This window comes from Hemiscyllium ocellatum, chromosome 11 (genome assembly GCF_020745735.1).
Source record: "Hemiscyllium ocellatum isolate sHemOce1 chromosome 11, sHemOce1.pat.X.cur, whole genome shotgun sequence".
NCBI lineage: Eukaryota > Metazoa > Chordata > Chondrichthyes > Orectolobiformes > Hemiscylliidae > Hemiscyllium > Hemiscyllium ocellatum.
Window position 1 is genome coordinate 984,240 of NC_083411.1, and position 18,572 is coordinate 1,002,811.

Genomic DNA, 18,572 nt, shown 5'->3' on the forward strand with positions numbered 1-18,572 from the left:
TCCAACAGTGACCTAACCAATGTCCTGTACAGCTGCAACATGACCTCCCAACTCCTGTACTCAGTACTCTGACCAATAAAGGAAAGCATACCAAACAACTTCTTCACTATCCTATCTACCTGCGACTCCATTTTCAAGGAGCTATGAACCTGCACTTCAAGGTCTCTTTGTTCACCAACATTCCCTAGGATCTTACCATTAAGTGTATAAGTCCTGGTAAGATTTGCTTTCCTAAAATGCAGCACCTCCCATTTATCTGAACTAAACTCCATCTGCCACTTCTCAGCCCATTGGTCCATCTGGTCCAGATCCTGTTGTAATCTGAGGTAACCCTCTTCACTGTCCACTACACCTCCAATTTTGGTGTCATCTGCAAACTTACTAACTGTACCTCTTATGCTCGCATCCAAATCATTTATGTTAATGACAAAAAGTAGAGGGCCCAGCACCGATCCTTGTGGCACTCCATGGTCACAGGTCTCCAGTCTGAAAAACAACCCTCCACCACCACCCTCTGTCTTCTACCTTTGAGCCAGTTCTGTATCCAAATGGCGGGTTCTCCCTGTATTCCATGACATCTAACCATGCTAATCAGTGTCCCATGGGGAACCTTGTTGAACGCCTTACTGAAGTCCATACAGATCATATCTACTGCTCTGCCCTCATCAATCCTCTTTGTTCCTTCTTCAAAAAACACAATCAAGTTTGTGAGACATGATTTCCCATGCACAAAGCCATGTTGACTGTCCCGAATCAGTCTTTGCCTTTCCAAATACATGTACATCCTGTCCCTCAGGATTCCCTCCAAAAACTTGCCCACCACCGAGGTCAGGCTTACAGGTCTGTAGTTCCCTGGCTTGTCTTTACTGCCCTCCTTCAACAGTGGCACCACATTTGCCAACCCCCAGTCTTCGGGCACCTCATCTGTGACTATCGATGATACAAATATCTCAGCAAGAGGCCCAGCAATCACTTCTCTAGCTTCCCACAGAGTTCAAGGGTACACCTGATCAGGTCCTGGGGATTTATCCACCTTTACCCTTTTCGAGACATCCAGCACTTCCTCCTCTGTAATGTGGACATTTTGCAAGATGTCACCATCTATTTCCCTACAGTCTATATCTTCCATATCCTTTTCCACAGTAAATACTGATGCAAAATATTTATTTAGTATCTCCCCCATTTTCTGTGGCTCCACACAAAGGCCACCAATTCTCAGCATCAAAATGCATCTACACTGATTATTCAGAGATAGTCAGCATGAATCTATTAAGGAAAGGTCATTTTTGACAAATTTGTTTTTGTTTTTGAGGAGGTAACCAGGATGGAAGGAGCGCATTTGATGTCATTTATATGGACTTTCACAAGGCTTTTGTTCTTATTCCTTATTGCAGTCTAGTCAAGAATTTGAGAGCCCATGGGATCCAAGGCAAAGGGGTATGTCGGATCCAAAATTGGCTGAGACTCAGGAAGCAGAGGGTGGTGTTAGGGGATGTTTTTGTGATTGGAAATCTGTTTCCAATGAAGTATCACAGGACTCGGTTTTGAAGTATGTGAACGATTTGGACTTGCATATAGGAGGTGTCATTGTCTGTAATTTACTATAAACTATCTTTAATTCGGCTGCTCAGTAAGAAACCTCACAGATTATGGTTTAAACTTCATCGCATGTAGCAGCCAGAGTAAGACCTGCAAGTAAGCAAGCTAATCCTCATAACTCACCTTGGCTATTACCCAATTTTGGTGGAATTTAGCTACAGTTCCAACCAACAGCGTCTGCCTTTGGATGTGTCAAATGTTCGGTCCTTGTACAGTGTGGTTCTTCCAAGTTTTGCTGTTGAAGAATCCCGGAGTTGAATTCTTATACTCATTTTCCTCCTTCAGGTTTAGGGTGTGACATTATTGATGACATTCCTGAAGCCACTAAATCTGTAGCTTATCCATTTCTTGTTACATTGGCTATTGTCTGTTTGAAGACATAACTTTTCTGTGATTAACTCCTTAAGTCCTTCTGCAAAGCAATCATTTGTCCTTGTGGCATGAGTCAGCCAGTTATCGAGCAGTTGTGTTCATGTAGCTTTATTTTTCAGTCATGGTGAATTGTTCTCAATCCCTGTAGAGCAGTTTGTCCTTCTCCCTGAAGAGATACTCCAGGCAGAGTTATTGCTCATTCTTTCAATCCATGAACAGTTACTGAAATTTTAACTTTACACTATCACAGTGTGATTAAGACAGGAAAATTGGTAGGATGTTAACTTGTGAGGAGTATAGTCATTAACTGTGAGAAAATATAAGTGGGCTGGTCAGGTGGACACAGCATTGCAAATAGAATTAAACTCAGGGAAGGAAGAGGAAAATGAGGCAAGGGATTGAATAGCAGGACCCTGGGTAGGTATACCCACAAATCGTGAAGGCAGCAAGATAAGTAGATAAAGTGTTTAAGAGGCCAAACAGGATACTTTATTAGGCATGACAAAGAATATAAGAGCAAGGAGACAATGCTGGAAATGTGTAAAACACTTGGTATGCCTCACCTGGAGTAGTGCATGTAGTTTTCGTCATCATGTTATAGGAAGGGTGAGGATTACACTCGTGAGGGTGTAGAGGAGATTCACCAGCATGTTGCTAGGGCTGGAGGGTCTGATCCACCAGGAAGGATTGGATAGGCTGGGATTATTTTCCTTGGAGCATTGGAGGTTGAGAGGGGACCCTGATGGAGATGTATACTGGATGTGGGTTTGGTCGCTGAGCTGGAAGGTTTGATTTCAGACGTTTTGTCACCATACTGGGTAACATCATCAGTGAGCCTCCGAATGAAGCCTCTACATCCAGAACCTCAACCTGAGCTACAAATCTTCTCACAACTCAGAGTTGCAGAGATGGTGGAAAGGAAGATACTTTTTCCATTAGTACGGGAGTGACTAATATTATTGACCAGATCAGACACCCTCAAAATATTTGAAGAAGGTAGTCTAGACCCGAATCTTTTCTTATTTTAAAGGTAGATGTGAAATGCCGTGTTCCAGATGCGATGTGACTGGTCAAACTACCCAATATTAAGCAAAACACAATTGATTTATACATCAGAAAATATAAACAAAGTTAACAGAATAATAGATAAAGCACATATTTCTAATTAACTGTTCCAATAGAGTAACATCCCATAAACACGCCTCTTGGCAAAAAGGCAAATTCAGGCACATTCTCACATGCAGTTCTCCTATCAAGGAGGGAAAAAACACCAAGAGAAATTCAGAGAGAGTAGCAGCCAGGAGATATTCACTGAGGCTTCCAACTCTTGACACCCTTAGAACTTCTACTTAAAACTAGACCTAAAATCTACAAATTCCAGAAACCCTGATCTGAGAGAGCTGCCACATTCCAACGTAAAACAAAATCAAAGCCTCACAAATTGTTTACTTTCTTAGAGACAGCTCAATACCTCTGCCTTACAACCTTTGTTTAAAAAAGGGCAGAATAAAGTCTGAAAGTGACAGCATTGTCACACTAACTAGGGGCATAGATAAGAGATAGAAAGCTAAGAGAGTTGAGGAGAAATATTTTCTTGCAGAGCTTGTGCAAGCCTGGAACTCAATGCCTGAAAGAACCGTTGAATCAGAAACATTTAAGTAATAATTAGATACTCTCATGCATTTCCATGGCCTCCACACTACAGGCCAAAAGTTGGAAAATGGGATCAGTGTGATCAGAGCTTTGTCCAACAGCACAGAAATGATGGGGCAAATGGCCTCCTCCTAATATTGTAACCGCCTGACTTGGAGAGTTACCCAGGTGGTTCCAGAATTAACCCTCAAGTCAATGTGGAGAAGCTGGGATTGTTCTCCTTAGGACAGAGAAGGTTCAGAGTAGACTTAATGGGGATTTTCCAGAAACATGATGGAATTTAATAAAATGAGGAAGGAGAAGCTGTTTCAGCAGCGGGAGGTTTGGTAACCAGAGTGACATCACCTAAAGGTAATGTGTAAAAGGAGATGGGGAGAGTTTCTTTTATCAGTGAACTGTGATGTGGAGCACATTGCAAAAACATCCATTAGGAGCTTTCCAAAGGAAAATGTGCTTGTGGAAACATTTTCATATTTACTCTGGGAAGAGCACTAAATGGAAACTGATTGAATAGATCATTTCAAAGGCTGACGGGGATATAATGGGCATAATGGCCTCTTCTGAGTGGGATTGTGTTCAGGTTCGCAATATCCAGTCTCTTCTCCCCCTCCATCCCTCTCAGCTGGGGAAGACTGTCTGGTGTTGCCTCTGTGTCTCTCGCCCTTTTGGTCTCCCCACGTTCTCCGTCTGTCTCCCCCACCCCCACCAAACTCTCTCCCTGCCCTCTCTCTTCTCCCTGGTGGTGGCTGTGTTTCCAGAAAGTTAGGCTGTCAGAGGGGAGTAAGCGTGGATGTTCTACTGGGAGGGTTTTATTAATGAGATCTGTCCTTTTGCAGTGACTGTGCTCACAATATTTAACGAGCTACAGGCTGATGTGGATCTGTACGCCCTGCTGTTTGGGGAAAGTGTTCTCAATGATGCTGTCGCCATTGTCTTATCTTCGTAAGTATTTCCTAAAGCTGACTATAAAATAAGAGACAAATTCTCTGTTGGTCACATTAAAACGACAGTTGATTAATTCTTGTTGGTGCCCAGTACTAAGAGACAAATGAAGATTTGGATTTTTCATTTCTCTTATGCAATTTTTTAAGAAGGTTTTATTTTGCCGTTATTGTCGCAGTAACTCAACCATTCAGTCAGTTTTGAGCTGGGCAATGGGATGCCAGTAGTTGCCGCCTCCCACAGTAGGTTAGATAAGGACTGAAGCTTCTTGTCTATTGAACCAACACCCAGCCCCTCACATCCTAGGGTAGAAGCTGTTAGTCAGCAGTTTCTCCCCACACTGTCAATCCTCTGAGCTCTATGCTGCCAATATCACAACTTGGCACTGGGCTAAAGCTCGAGAACTTATTTCATGTTGACAATCTGCAACACACAGCATGACCTTTCCCCTCATTTCTGGGATGGATTTGAACCTAGCTCATGAAAAGTCAGAGCCACCACATGCTGCTTGAGTCACTTCAACGTCTGCATTAACACGTGATAGTAAACATTTGATATTCCTGCTGGTCACCTATCTACAGCGCTGGGCTGATAATTCTGTCATACTACAGGTTTGAAGGGCTGAAAGGATTCCTGCTCTTCTATTCCAATATATTGCGTAGTCACTAGCTGAAGACATCCTGGAGTATTCCACTGCAAGGCACTTGCTGGAGCTCCTGGATGCTTTGTTTCTGGTTCCCTGGGCTCTGAGTTGGTGGAGAAGTCCCATGAGTGAGCTGTAACCTCAGCCTCTGCCCCTGGAGGTATTAACAGAGTGGAAGAAGGCACTTGGGAAATCCCAGTATGATCCAGCTGAGCATCAAATAAATGGACTCCACATCAAACATCTTCAAAGGCAACCTAATCATCACTTTTTTATCCTACAAAAATCACCATTTCCTAGAGCAGTCTACAATAGCTGCTCAGTGTGGGAAGTTAACTGATTGAGTTGGCTAAAATGTGCCAGTGAGAACGAGTAGCTCAGTTGTTACTTGTTTCAATGTTAAAGATGTTTGCGAGTTTTGCAGAAGCTGAACTTTAAGATGGGTGGGAATGGTTTTGGAATCCTATCTTGATAGTGATTGGCTAGTCAGTACCCAAGAAGCAAAGAGCAAAGATTGTGCAGTTTGGGAGCAGGAATGTCCGGACTGTGAATCCTGGAATGAATGAGGACTCCGAGCCAATGGACAATAGAATGGAACAGTGTTCTTCGATGTGGGCTAGAGGCCTGGTGATGATGACATTAATATTAGAAATTCTATGGCATGACCAGGTGAGCAGGGTGAATATAGACAGTGATTCATCTTACTGATACTGATTACTGAATATCAACTGATTGATGCCAGGCATTGAGATGCCTGTTCCGATTTCTGAATGCCATATAACGTTTGTCTGCCATTGGATGGAGTTTTGTCACCATCATTTGCACTTATTCACCAAAGTCATACGTTAATGCTGAAGAAAACATTGTCTTCTCCCACACTCTTGTTGATAATCTGGAACATCTGCCTTTTGGGGGAAAAAAAACTGGAACATGAGTTGGATCAGATGAAACATGCCTCTGTCTTCATGTTGTTGGCAAAATGAAAGAATGTGGATAGCTGCTGCCTTTGAGCACAGCATGGACTCTGTGTTACCAACACCTCCATCTCAGGCAGACAGTAGCATAAAGTGTCACAGTGTCATACACGGTTTTGGCCTCTTGCACCAATTGACCTGATGATTACCGGAAGATGTGATCTGTCCAACATTCCTCACACCAGTACCTATCACAGTGCGGAGTCTGATATTGGTCACTCACTTCTCCGTTCCCTTCTTCACACCAACATTCCATGTACAAGGGATGATGACAAATGTCACAACTTCTCAGAGTCTTGGGCTGCCTTTCTACCTGAGGATTCACCTGATGATGTTGATGAAGCAGAAATGTTTGAGAAATCAGAAACAGGAACAAAGATTGGTCCAGACCCCACAAACAGAAAGAGTTCCATCCTTGTAACAAAGTACACAGCTCACTTCATTCACAACCTGGCCCCTAATCCTGATGCATGTGACAATCTCATGCTCATTAAGGTAGAGGTTCAGAAGATGGCAAGTTACCGTGCCAACCAGTATTAGACCAATCTGTGTGGAGAAGTGCAAATCGCTTGTGACAGTGGATGACAGTATCAAAAAAGTCCTGGGACTCATCATTAAAGTTACCCCTTCAAAATGTGCAAATGGGAAAGTATTCACTCAAAGGAAAAAGCAAATCTCCCACTCAGTGCAGACTACGCTTGAGTATTACTCACATGAGACGGATATTTCTGTCTGTACTCAATGTGCTTCTAGCATTACAAGTTTGATGCAGAACCCTCATTACTCAGAGCTTAAAAAGACCTTTGACACCCAAATCGAATCCAAAAAGATCACCGGATTTAAAGAGAAATCAAGTCAATAAACAAGAGCTTTATTTCAGTTAACCACACCCCACACTACTCACCCCCTCTAATCACTAGCATCCCATACTTATACAAACAATTCACACCCAATAAGTTCACTCTTCATTAATATATTCATTCCTTAGGGATTGTTGTGGTGCAATGGTAGTGTTTCTACTCTGAGCCAGAAGGTCCAGGTTCAAGTCCCACCTGCTTTGTTGTAACATCCCTGAACCAATTAGAAAGTATACCCATCCTGTTCCTCATCGCATTAGGTCTCAGGCATCCCTTCAGAACATAGTCATAGAACATAGAACAATACAGCGCAGAACAGGCCCTTCAGCCCTTAATGTTGCACCGACCTGTGAACTGTTCTCAGCCCATCCCCCTACACTATCCCATCATCATCCATGTGCTTATCTAAAGGTTGTTTAGATCTCCCTAATGTGGCTGAGTTAACTACATTAGCAGGTAGTGCATTCCATGCCCTTACCACTCTCTGAGTAAAGAACTTCCCTCTGACATCTGTCTTAAATCTATCACCCCTCAATTTGTAGTTATGCCCCCTCGTACAAGCTGACGTCACCATCATAGGAAAAAGACTCTCACTGTCTACCCTATCTAATCCTCTGATTGTGGTAAGTTTTTAAAGGTTCAAATCAGTGACTCACCGTTCCCAACAGGCCCCTGCTCCAAGTTCCTGCTGCTGCTGAAACACAGAAATGATAAGATTTAATGATAACATCTCACAACAAAACACTAGGAATATCCATGATACTGACTGAACTTCTCAAGTATGGAAAGCCTCACTTGGGACCACATCTCAATAACTGCTTTCTGCTCTGCTGGAGAGAAGGGTCTGCCCCACAGAAAATGTGTGCTGCAAACACATCAACAACACGCCAACAAAGCCACAGAGGAAACTTCAAGAATTACCAGGGCATCTCACTCCTCAGCCAAATTGGGATGTCCCTCGCCAAGTTCACTATAACAGGTCCCAGAAACTAGCCAACAGAATATACTCAGAGGTACAATGTGGATTCAGTACAGGCAGGTCAACACGAGACATGATATACCCCAGCTTTGAAGAGAGGTGCAGAGAGCAGCAAACACTGTGACTTGTTTTTATGGATCTCACAACAGCACTTGACAGAGTGAACAGAATGATCCTCTACCAGATATTAGTGAAAAATCCCATCTTCCCAAGTTTCTGTCTCTCACTGTCCATGAAAATATTCAGTTCAACACACCATCCCTGTTAGAATCTACAAAATAGGGTCGGCAGGAGATATCTCCGGGGAAGGGGCTGACCATTGTGGACTGAGGTAATGAGCAACGCCTTCAGTCGGGGAGTTGTGCATCTTAGGAACTGTCTCCCCTGAGATTGTGGATGCTTCACATTTGAATATATTTCAGGCTGGGAAAGACAGGTAGTTGGTCTCTGGGAATTCAGGGAAACAGGGAGTGGGCGGGAAAGGGAAGTTGAAGCCTAAAGATCTGCTGTGATAGTATTAAATGGTGAGGCAGGTTCGATGGGCCGAGTGGTCACGTCCTACTATTTTTCATGTTCTTCAGTATGCTTTTGAACAGGAGTTAACTTCGAATGGAAGGTTGTCTGTTGTTGGCAGGGTCAGTGTGATATTGCCTTTGTTCCTGGTTTGATTGGGGTGTGTAAAAACCCAGGAGTTCAGTGATGGACATCAGCATCATTGAGCCTTATTAATTAGTACCATGGAGTTTAAAATGAACCCCTTTCTTTCACTAAATTACTTTCACTCTTTAAATATATTTAAATATAATAATTATAATCTGTTTACAGAATTCTTAATTGTTATGGGAAAAATGCAGCACCTGATTCCATTGGCACTCGACTGTCCAACAGCACAGGGTTGGAGTAAACTATAAACATGTGGCAGAGCCCACTGGATGTGGAGTAAACTATAGTTCTAAACTCTTGGTAGCAATTGCATCAATGAAAAGATACTAACATACATGAATATAGTGTGTTTGCACACCCCTAATTGTAACATTTACATGTACAAATACATAATCACACGTGAATATGCAATCGCATGAATATATAATTACCTATTTGTATAATATTTACGTATACAAATTTAATATTTGCAGCATTATATGCACTTGCATTTTTGAATATTTCATTTATATGTTTGTACATATAAGCAGACTCTAATTTGTATTATTTACATGCACAAACACAGTTTACATACATTCAGATGATTGTAAAAATGAGTGTGTAATATTTTGGACAGACAACAACTTAACCATTATATATTGACTGACTTTTCAAAATTCTGGGAGTTTGTAAAATGCAGTTGCTACTCAGGTTTCCTTTTCTGACTCTCCAGTGCATATTATTCTTTCTGCATTTTTGTTTGGTGTATTATTCCATACCTGGGAGATCAACTCAACCCTGAAGTAAAAGCAGGAAAATGTTTGTCTCTAGATAAGGGAGCACAGTGTACCTGGGTGCTGTACTTGTGGTTATTAACCAGAATGTACATGTGCTTGTGTCTACATCTTCAGGTGAAGATTCTCTTCAAAGATCCCAAAGTACCCTGTGAAGATTGAGTTGCGATTTGCTACTCTGCAGTTCACATCTAATTTGAATTCTGGTCTGTCCCCATTTTTCCATCTCCTTTACCTAATGATAGGATCAGTGACCATCAGGTTGGGTCCAGACTTTTTCTCTGGTTCAGAAGTGGGTATTGAGCTTTACTCAGTGAGAACTGGCCTCCTGAAATCTGAACGTCATCTCAAAACTAATCAAACTACTCCAAAACAACATTTCAAGTTTAAAACAGACACATCACATGGTACTGAGAGTTCTGGAGGTTGTGAGTCAGTGTATGGAATAATTGATTGTGCCATGAGATTCGGTAAGATGTCTGTGTGTGGTTAATACAAACTCTCTGTATTAAACAAGAGTTGTTTCTCATGGGATAATCTTCCAAATACATCATCATCTGTTTTCTGCAAATTTCAGTCATCAAAGCCTTGACCCAAACAGGGTGAAGGTTCTTGTTTATTGCTGTCTTTATCTTACCCTAACGACCACTTCCATGTAGAAGGACAAGGGCAGCAGATACATGGGAACACCACCCTCTGCAAGTTCCCCTCCTGATATATCCTGACTTGGAAATATATCACCGTTCCTTCAGTGTCGTTGGGTCAAAATTCTATAATTCTCTCCCTGAGAGAATTATGGGTGAACCCACAGCACAGGGACTGCAGCGGTTCAAGAAGATAGCTCACCCCCACCTTCTCAAGGGGGGCAACTAGGGACAGGCAATAAATGCTGACCAGCCAGCAACACCCATATCCCACACAATGAATAAATAAAGAATAACGCTGCCTTTCCAAGGTAATTTAAATGGACAGTCCCTGAAGATGGCAATAATGGATGACGTGCTTTGCAAATGTCAGATGTCCTGGCGTGCCCGTGTTTGTGGTTCTCTCTCCCACCCTGAGGGGATTGTTTCTGACTGGGTAACTGAGGGCTTCAAAGCAGCAGACGGTCAGAGGGCTTTATCTCAAACTGAACTAGATCTGAGAGAGGTTTTAGAAATCCAGTGTGGGCTGGATAGAACAGATCGAGGAAAAATTGCTGCTGCTCATAAAAGGATCAAGACTGAGAGGGCACTGATTTAAAGTGATCTGGAAAGATCGGAATTGTGATGTGAGAAAGAAACCTTTTTTACCCAGCGAGTAGTTCTGGTCTGAAATGCACTGCCAGGAAATGTGGTGGAGGCAGGTTCCATGGAGGCATTACATAGAGGGATTAGATCATTTAAACAGAAATGATGTGTTTGGGAATGGGGAAAAGGCAGGAAGATAACACTAAGACATGGTGCTTGTGGGAGAGCCAGTGCAGACATCAATGGCTGAATGGCTTCCATCTGTGTTGGATCACTTCTGTGATTCTGCAATTGTTCAACTAGTCACGTTAACACGATAGGCCAAATGGCCACTCTGGACATTGATGCTGCACTGTCTGAGGGTCAGTGCTGAGGGAGTGCCACACTGTCTGAGGGTCAGTGCAGAGGGAGCGCCGCATTATCAGAGGGTCAGCGCTGAGGAAGTGCCACACTGTCACAGGGTCAGTGCTGAGGGAGCGCCGCATTGTCAGAGGGTCAGTGCTGAGGGAGCGCCACACTGTCGGAGGGTCGATACTGAGAGAGCGCCACACTGTCGGAGGGTCACTACTAGGGGAGCGCTGCACTCTCAGGGGATCAGCACTGAGGGAGTGCCACACTGTCGGAGGATCAGTGCTGAGGGAGTGCCACACTGTCAAAGAGTCAGTACTGAGGGAGTGCTGGACTGTCAGAGGGTAAGTGCTGAGGGAGTGCTGGGCTGTTGGAGGACCTACAAGTTTATGGGTGGAAGTGGATTTTCTTGATTGTGTAAGTTTTGAGATTTGTGCTGTGCGTGAACTGAGTGTTGTTTGACGTTTGGTTTGGTGTACATTGTCTAACTGGAATCTCTGTTCCATTAGGTCAATTGTGGCCTATCAGCCTGAAGGAGTTAATGCTCACAACTTTGACGTGGCTGCCATGTTCAAGTCATTTGGATTATTTCTTGGAATATTCAGTGGATCATTTGCTCTGGGATCAGCCACGGGTGTGGTTACTGCTCTGATATCCTTCAGTTTTAATTCTCCATATAGGCTTCCCCTGTCTGAACAATGGCCTTGAGTACAGATTCTGCTGTTACTCAGGGAAAGACTAATCGGATCTGAAACTCCTCCTCAGTAACATCTGGGGGCTAGTGCCAAAATTGGGAGAGCTGTCTCACAGACGAGTGAAGCAGCAGCCTGACACACTCATACCCATACTCCACAGGCAATGTCCTAGACACCATCATTACTATCCCCGGGTATGACCCAGCAGAGGTGGCTGTACAGGAGGTTACAGTCGGGCGGGAGTTGCCCTGGGAGTGCTCAATATTGACTCTGGACCCCATGAAGTTTCATGGCAGCAGATTAAACATGGGCAAGGAAACCTGCTGATTACCATGTGCCATCTCCCTCGGCTGATGAATTGATACTCCTCCACGTAGAACAACATTTGAAAGAAGCAGTGAGGGTGGCAAGGGCTAAAAGTGTACTCAGGGTGGGGAATTTCAGTGTCCATTATAAAGAGTGCCTTGACAGCAGTACCACTGATCAAACTGGTTAGGTCCTAGAGGACATTGCTGCAAGACTAAGCCTGTATTTTTTGTATTCATTATTGCCATTCTTAATTGCCTTGAACTGCTGCAGACATCAGGGTGTAGGAGCATGCACGATGCTACTAGGGAGTATAGGTAATGAGAGGCATGGATAGAGTCAATAGCCGGAGACTTTTCCCCAAGGCAGGACTGACTGCCTCAAGGGGTCATAGTTTTAAGATATTAGGAGGAAGTATAAAGGAGAAGCCCGAGGTCGGTTTTTTACACAGAGAGTTGTGAATGCATGGAATGCGTTGCCAGCTGTGGTGGTGGAAACAGAGTCATTAGGGACATTTAAGTGACTGCTGGACATGGACATGGACATGGACAGCAGTGAATTGAGGGGTGGATAGGTTAGTTTGTTTTGTTTTAGATTAGGAATAATCCTTGGCACAACATCGTGGGCCAAAGGGCCTGTTCTGTGCTGTACTTTCCTATGTTCTATGTTCTAACTACCAGGATTTTGTTCTGTCATCATAACATTGGCTCAAATCGACAAAAGAGCTAGATTCCATAAGTGAGGTGAGAGTGACAGTCCTTGACATGCCATAAGTATGGCAACCTGGAGTCCTGGCAAAACTGGAATCAGTTGGAATTGGAGGCTACCTTTCTGCTGGTTGGAATCAAAACCTCCAATACCTCTTCAGCCCTGTGAGAGTAAGGGAGATGCACCGTGTGGTGAGGGAGGGAGTAAGACACACTCCGAGATCCCTGTGCAATGTGTGTACTATCTGTTCGTTTCAAGCTCCAATTAGAAAATAGGAAGATGGTCGTGGTTGTTGAATGTCAGTCACCTCAGCTCCAGGAATCTCTGCAGGAGTTCCTCAGGGGAGTGTCCTAGGCCCAACCATCTTCACCTGCTTCATCAGTGACCTTCCCTCTGTCATGTGGCCAGAAGTGGTGATGTTTGCTGATGATTGCACAATGTTCAGCACCATTCACAACTCCTCAGACACTTAGTATGTTCAAATTCAACAAAATTGAGGCTGGGCTGATTAGAGGCAAATAGCCATGTGCCACATAAGTGCCAGGCAGTGACCATCTCTAACAGACAAGAATCTAACTATCACCACTCAACATTCAATAATATTACCATCACTGAATTGCCCACTACCAACATTCTGGGGGTTACTATTGACCAGAAACTCAACTAGATTCACCACATAAGTATAATGGCTATAAGAGCAGGTTAAAGGCTAGGAATACTGTGGCGAGTAACTCACCTCCCAACTCTCCAAAGCCTCTCTACCATCCACAAGGCAGAATGCATTGAGTACAGGAGTTGGGAGGTCATGTTGCGGCTGTACAGGACACTGGTTTGGCCACTGTTGGAATATTGTGTGCAGTTCTGGTCTCCCTGCTATAGGATGTTGTGAAACTTGAAAGGGTTCAGTAAAGGTTTACAAGGATGTTGCCAGGGTTGGAGGGTTTAAGCTTTAGGGAGAGGCTGAACAGGCTGGGGCTGTTTTCCCTGGAGTGTCGTAGGTTGAGGGGTGACCTTATAGAGGTTTATAAAATCACGAGGGGCTTGGATAGGGTGAATAGTGAAGGTCTTTTCCTAGGGGTGGGGGAGTCCAGAACTAGAGGGCATAGATTTAGGGTGAGAATGGAAAGACTCAAAGGGACAAATTTTTCACACATGTATGGGATGAGCTGCTCGAGGAAGTGGTGGCGACTGGTATAATTACAGCAGTTAAGAGGCATCTAGATGGGTATGTGAGTAGAGGAAGGGTTTAGAGGGCTATGGGCCAAGTGCTGGCAAATGAGAATAGTTTAGATTAGGATATCTGGTCGGCATGGACGAGTTGGACTGAAAGGTCTGTCTCCGTGCTGTAAAGGAATGAGATGGTTGTGACTCCAACAACCTTCAAGAAGCTTGACACCATCCAGGACAATGCAGCCCACTTGATTGGCACCACATCCACTCGCTCCACCACCAATGCTCAGTAGCAGCAGTGTGTAATATCTACAAGATGCACTGCAGAAATTCACCAAAGATCCTCAGATAGCACCTTCCAAACCCATGGTCACTTCCAAAACGGAGAAAGTGAGGACTGCAGATGATGGAGATCAGAGCTGAAAATATGTTGCTGGAAAAGCGCAGCAGGTCAGGCAGCATCCAAAGAGCAGGAGAATCGACGTTTCGGGCATGAGCCCTTCTTCAGGAATCTGAAGGAATCCATGGTCACTTCCACCAGGAAGGACAAGGGCAGCAGATACATGGGAACATAATCACTGCGAGTTCCCTTCCAAGTCACTCACCATCCTGACTTGGAAATATATCAGAGTAAAAAGTGAGGTCTGCAGATGCTGGAGATCAGAGCTGAAAATGTGTTGCTGGTTAAAACGCAGCAGGTCAGGCAGCATCCAAGGAACAGGAAATTTGACGTTTCGGGCAGGGCTTTTCAGCTTGGAAATATATCACCATTACTTCAGTATCACTGAGTCAAAATCTTGGAATTTTCTCCCTAAGGACATTGTAGGTCAACCAACAGCACATGGACTGCAGCAGTTCAAAAAAACAGCTCATCCACCACCACCTCAAGGGGGCAGTTAGGGATGTGCAATAAATGTTGGCCCAACCAGCCGCAACGCATGTCACCTAAATGTCTAACTGAAAAGTGAGTCTGGGATGACTTGCTGGTGTCACTCCGTCAATGGATTGATGAGATTATCTCGGCATTTTGACTTTACTGTTTGTGGGATCTTGTTGTGCACAAACTGGCCACACATTTCCTAAATTATGACAGTGTCAATGTTCAAACGTCTTCATTGGCTGTGAAATTCTAAGAATGGGAGAGGTGCCAATGAAATGTCCGTTCCTTTATGTTCTTAGCAAGTTTTGAGAAGATTTATAGCTTTATGTTCATTTAGTAACCTGCACAGACTCCAGGACCTGCAGAGTGATCATGTGTGAGATGTGAACAGTTTCTTTGAAATTCTTCTGGAAGGTTCTAACTGGAGCTTGGAATGAATGAAGCTCCAGACAGTATATACATTGTACAGAACAGAGTCGTCCAAGGGATCTCTGAGTGTGTCTTGCTCCCTCATCACAGAATACATCTCCCTCACTCCTCACATAATTGAGGAGGTATTGGAGGTTTTGATGGGTTTAAAACTGAACAAATCCCCATGGTCTGGGTGAATTGTTTCCCGGGCTGCTATGGGAAATGAGGGAGGAAATTACAGGGGGTCTGACTCAAATGTTTAATTTGTCTCTGGCCCCAGGAGAGGTGCCAGATGCCTGGAGAATAGCTAATGTAGTTCTACTTTACAAGAAGGGTGTTAGAGATAGACAGAGAACGACAGACCAATGAGTCTCACATCAGTGACAGGGAACTATCAGAGACAACAATGAGGGAGAAAGTTAATCTCCATTTAGAAAGGCCAGGGTTAGTCGGTATGGCTTTGTCAGAGTGAGGTCATACCTAACAAACTTGATTACATTTTTGAGGAGGTGACCAGCTGTGTAAATGAAAATAGGATATACATGTGGATTTCAGCAAAGCCTTTGACAAGACTCCACTTGGGAGACTAATAAAGAATTTAAAAGCACGTGGGACCCAGGCTAACTTGACAAAATGGATCCAAGATTGGCTTAGTGACAGGTGACAGAGGGTGATGGTAGATGGCTGAGAGACTGGAGCTCGGTGTGTAATGGTGTACCACAGGGATCAGTACTGGATCCTTATTGTTTGTGGTCCATATAAATGATATAGATGAGAGTGTGGGAGGGGTATAATCAGTAAGTTTCTGGGTGACACAAAGATTGGCTGCGTGGTTGACAGCGATTAAGAACGTCTTAGGTGACAGGAAAATATAGATGGATTGGTCAGAAGAACAGATCAGGAGCAGATGGAATTTAAGCCGAATTAACTTTAGAAGAAGATACAAAGTAAGGGAGTATTCGATAAATGGCAGGGCACTAGGAAGACCAGGAACAGAAGGATCATGGGATGCTTGTCTACAGATCCCTGAAGGTGGCAGGTCAAGTTAGTAGGGTATTAAGAAGTTATACAAAACAGCTTTATCTGACGAGGTGTAGATTGTAAGAGCAGGAAGTTTATGTTGGAGTTGTACAGAGCATTGGTCAGGCCACAGCTGGAATACTGTGTGCAGTTCTAGTCCCCACACTATGGAAAGGATGTTGGAGGGGGTGCAGAGGAGATTCACCAGGATGTTGCCTGGAATGGAGCATATCAGCGATGGAGAGAGGCTGGATTAGCTTGGTTTTTTTTTGCAATAAAGAGTGTTGAGGGGTGACCTAATAGAGGTGTATAAGATAATGAGGGACATAGACAGGGTTAGGATTAGGAAGCAGCTGATCCCTTTAGTTGAAGGGTCACTAACAAAGGGGAATCATTTTAAGGCGAAAGGCAGGAGATTTAGAGAGGATATAGGGCAAAGGTTTCACCCAGAGGGTGGTGGGAGTCTGGAATACCCTGGGGGCCAGCAAGGGGAGTTGTGATGTGGATGTGCTGGTGTTGGACGGGTGGACAAGGTCAGAAGCTGCATGACACCAGGTTATAGTCCAACAGGTTTATTTGGAATCGCACGCTTTCAGGATATTGCCCCTGAGTCAGGTGAAGTGAGCGTAGTTGGATTGGGAAACGTTTCAAATGTACTTCAATGAGCACCTGAAATGTCATAACAATGTCATATGAACAAAGTGCTGGAAAGTGGGATTGTTGTGGATACATGGTGCAGGCCCAATAAGCTGAAAGGCCTCTCTTTGCTGGATGACTCCTGAATATTTTCCTTAACCTGTACACGTTACAAAATTCACCAGACTCCGAGATTTTCCGTTGCTGGAGACTGCCCTTTTCTTCCTGATGTCATGGAGTACATTCCTATTGGCTGAAGCGTGTGGTTTCACAGGTGAGTGCATTGGACAAAACCATAACACTGTAACATAAACATTCACCTTCATAAAGGCATCATAACAGTATTGTAATGTAGCTACTGTGTGTGTGTATGGTCTCACACAGATCTCCTGTGTTACTTACCTTTGGGGGGCAGTGGGGCTTGGTGTATGTGCATGTGTGGGAGTTTGGGGATTGATGGATCTATGGGAAGAAAGCAAAACAGTTGCTTAGGATGGGACCGAATCAGAAATTACTGGAAGAACTCAGCAGGTCTGGGAGAATCTGAAGAAAAATCTGAGATAACGTTTCAGGTCCAGTGACCCTTCTTCAGAACTGGTGGTAGCTAGGGAAAAGATGGTTTTAATACAGAAAGTGGGACGGGGGAGGGGGGCAAAGCAAACTAGTTGGATGTAAACAGAGCCCAAAGAGAGAGAGAAAAAGAAATTGGACAGATAAAGGAGTGGTTTAGGTCAGCCTGGGGAAATGAATAGATGCTAATGAGGACGACAGACACCATTAGCTGACAGTGGGTAGTGTATAATAGTAGACCATGTGATAACCTCTCTTGCTTTGTCCCTTCTTCCAATAATTTCTCCTTCCAATCCTCCCACTTCCTCCAGACTAAAGGGGTAACTTTGAGCACCCGCAAGGGCCCCAGGCTATGCCTGTCACTTTGTCGGCTATGTGAAACAGTCTATCTTCAGCAGTTACGTCAGAACCATTCTCAACCTTTTCCTCCGTTGCATCAGTGACTGTATTGGCACCACCTTGTGCTTCCACGAGGAGGTTGAACAGTTTGTCAACTTCACCAACACATTCCACTCCGACTCAAGTTCACCTGGACCATCTCTGACACCTCCCTCCCCTTCCTGGACCTCTTCATCTCCATCTCTGGCAACCAACTCAACACGGACATTTACTACAAACCCACCAGCTCCCATAGCTACCTGGACTACACCTCCCACCCTGCCTCCTGTAAAAATGCTATCCCTTGTTCTCAAATCCTCTGCCTCTGCCGCATCTGCTCCCAGGAGGACCAGTTCCACCATAGAACATTCCAGATGGCCTCCTTTAAAGACTGCAATTTCTCATCCCCCATGATTGATGATGCCCTCCAGCGTATCTCCTCCACTTCCCGCACTTCTGTCCTTGAGCTTCACCCCTCCAACCACAACAAGGTTAGAACACTCCTGTTCCTCACCTTCCACCCCACCAACCTCCAGATACATTGCATCATCCTCCGTTATTTCCACCACCTACAAACAGACCCTACCACCAGAGATATATTTTCCTCCCGACCCCGATCTGCATTTCAGAGAGACTATTCCATCCGTGACTTCCTTGTCAGGTCCACGCCCCCACCAATCCACCCTCCCCTCCTGGTACCTTCCCCTGCCATTGTAAGAAGTGTAAAACCTGTGCCCACACCTCCCCTTCACCTCTGTCCAAGACC

General features: G+C 44.3%; 1 protein-coding gene across 1 annotated transcript in view; it reads left to right on the plus strand.

The window, feature by feature from the left end:
* The window catches only part of slc9a6a (solute carrier family 9 member A6a), a 74,991-nt gene that overhangs the window by 16,967 nt on the left and 39,452 nt on the right, over window positions 1–18,572 (plus strand). The window contains exons 6-8 of the mRNA XM_060831999.1: window positions 4,461–4,566; window positions 11,542–11,683; window positions 17,027–17,132. Coding sequence (XP_060687982.1) covers window positions 4,461–4,566; window positions 11,542–11,683; window positions 17,027–17,132 — 354 coding nt within the window. The remainder of the gene's footprint in view (window positions 1–4,460; window positions 4,567–11,541; window positions 11,684–17,026; window positions 17,133–18,572) is intronic.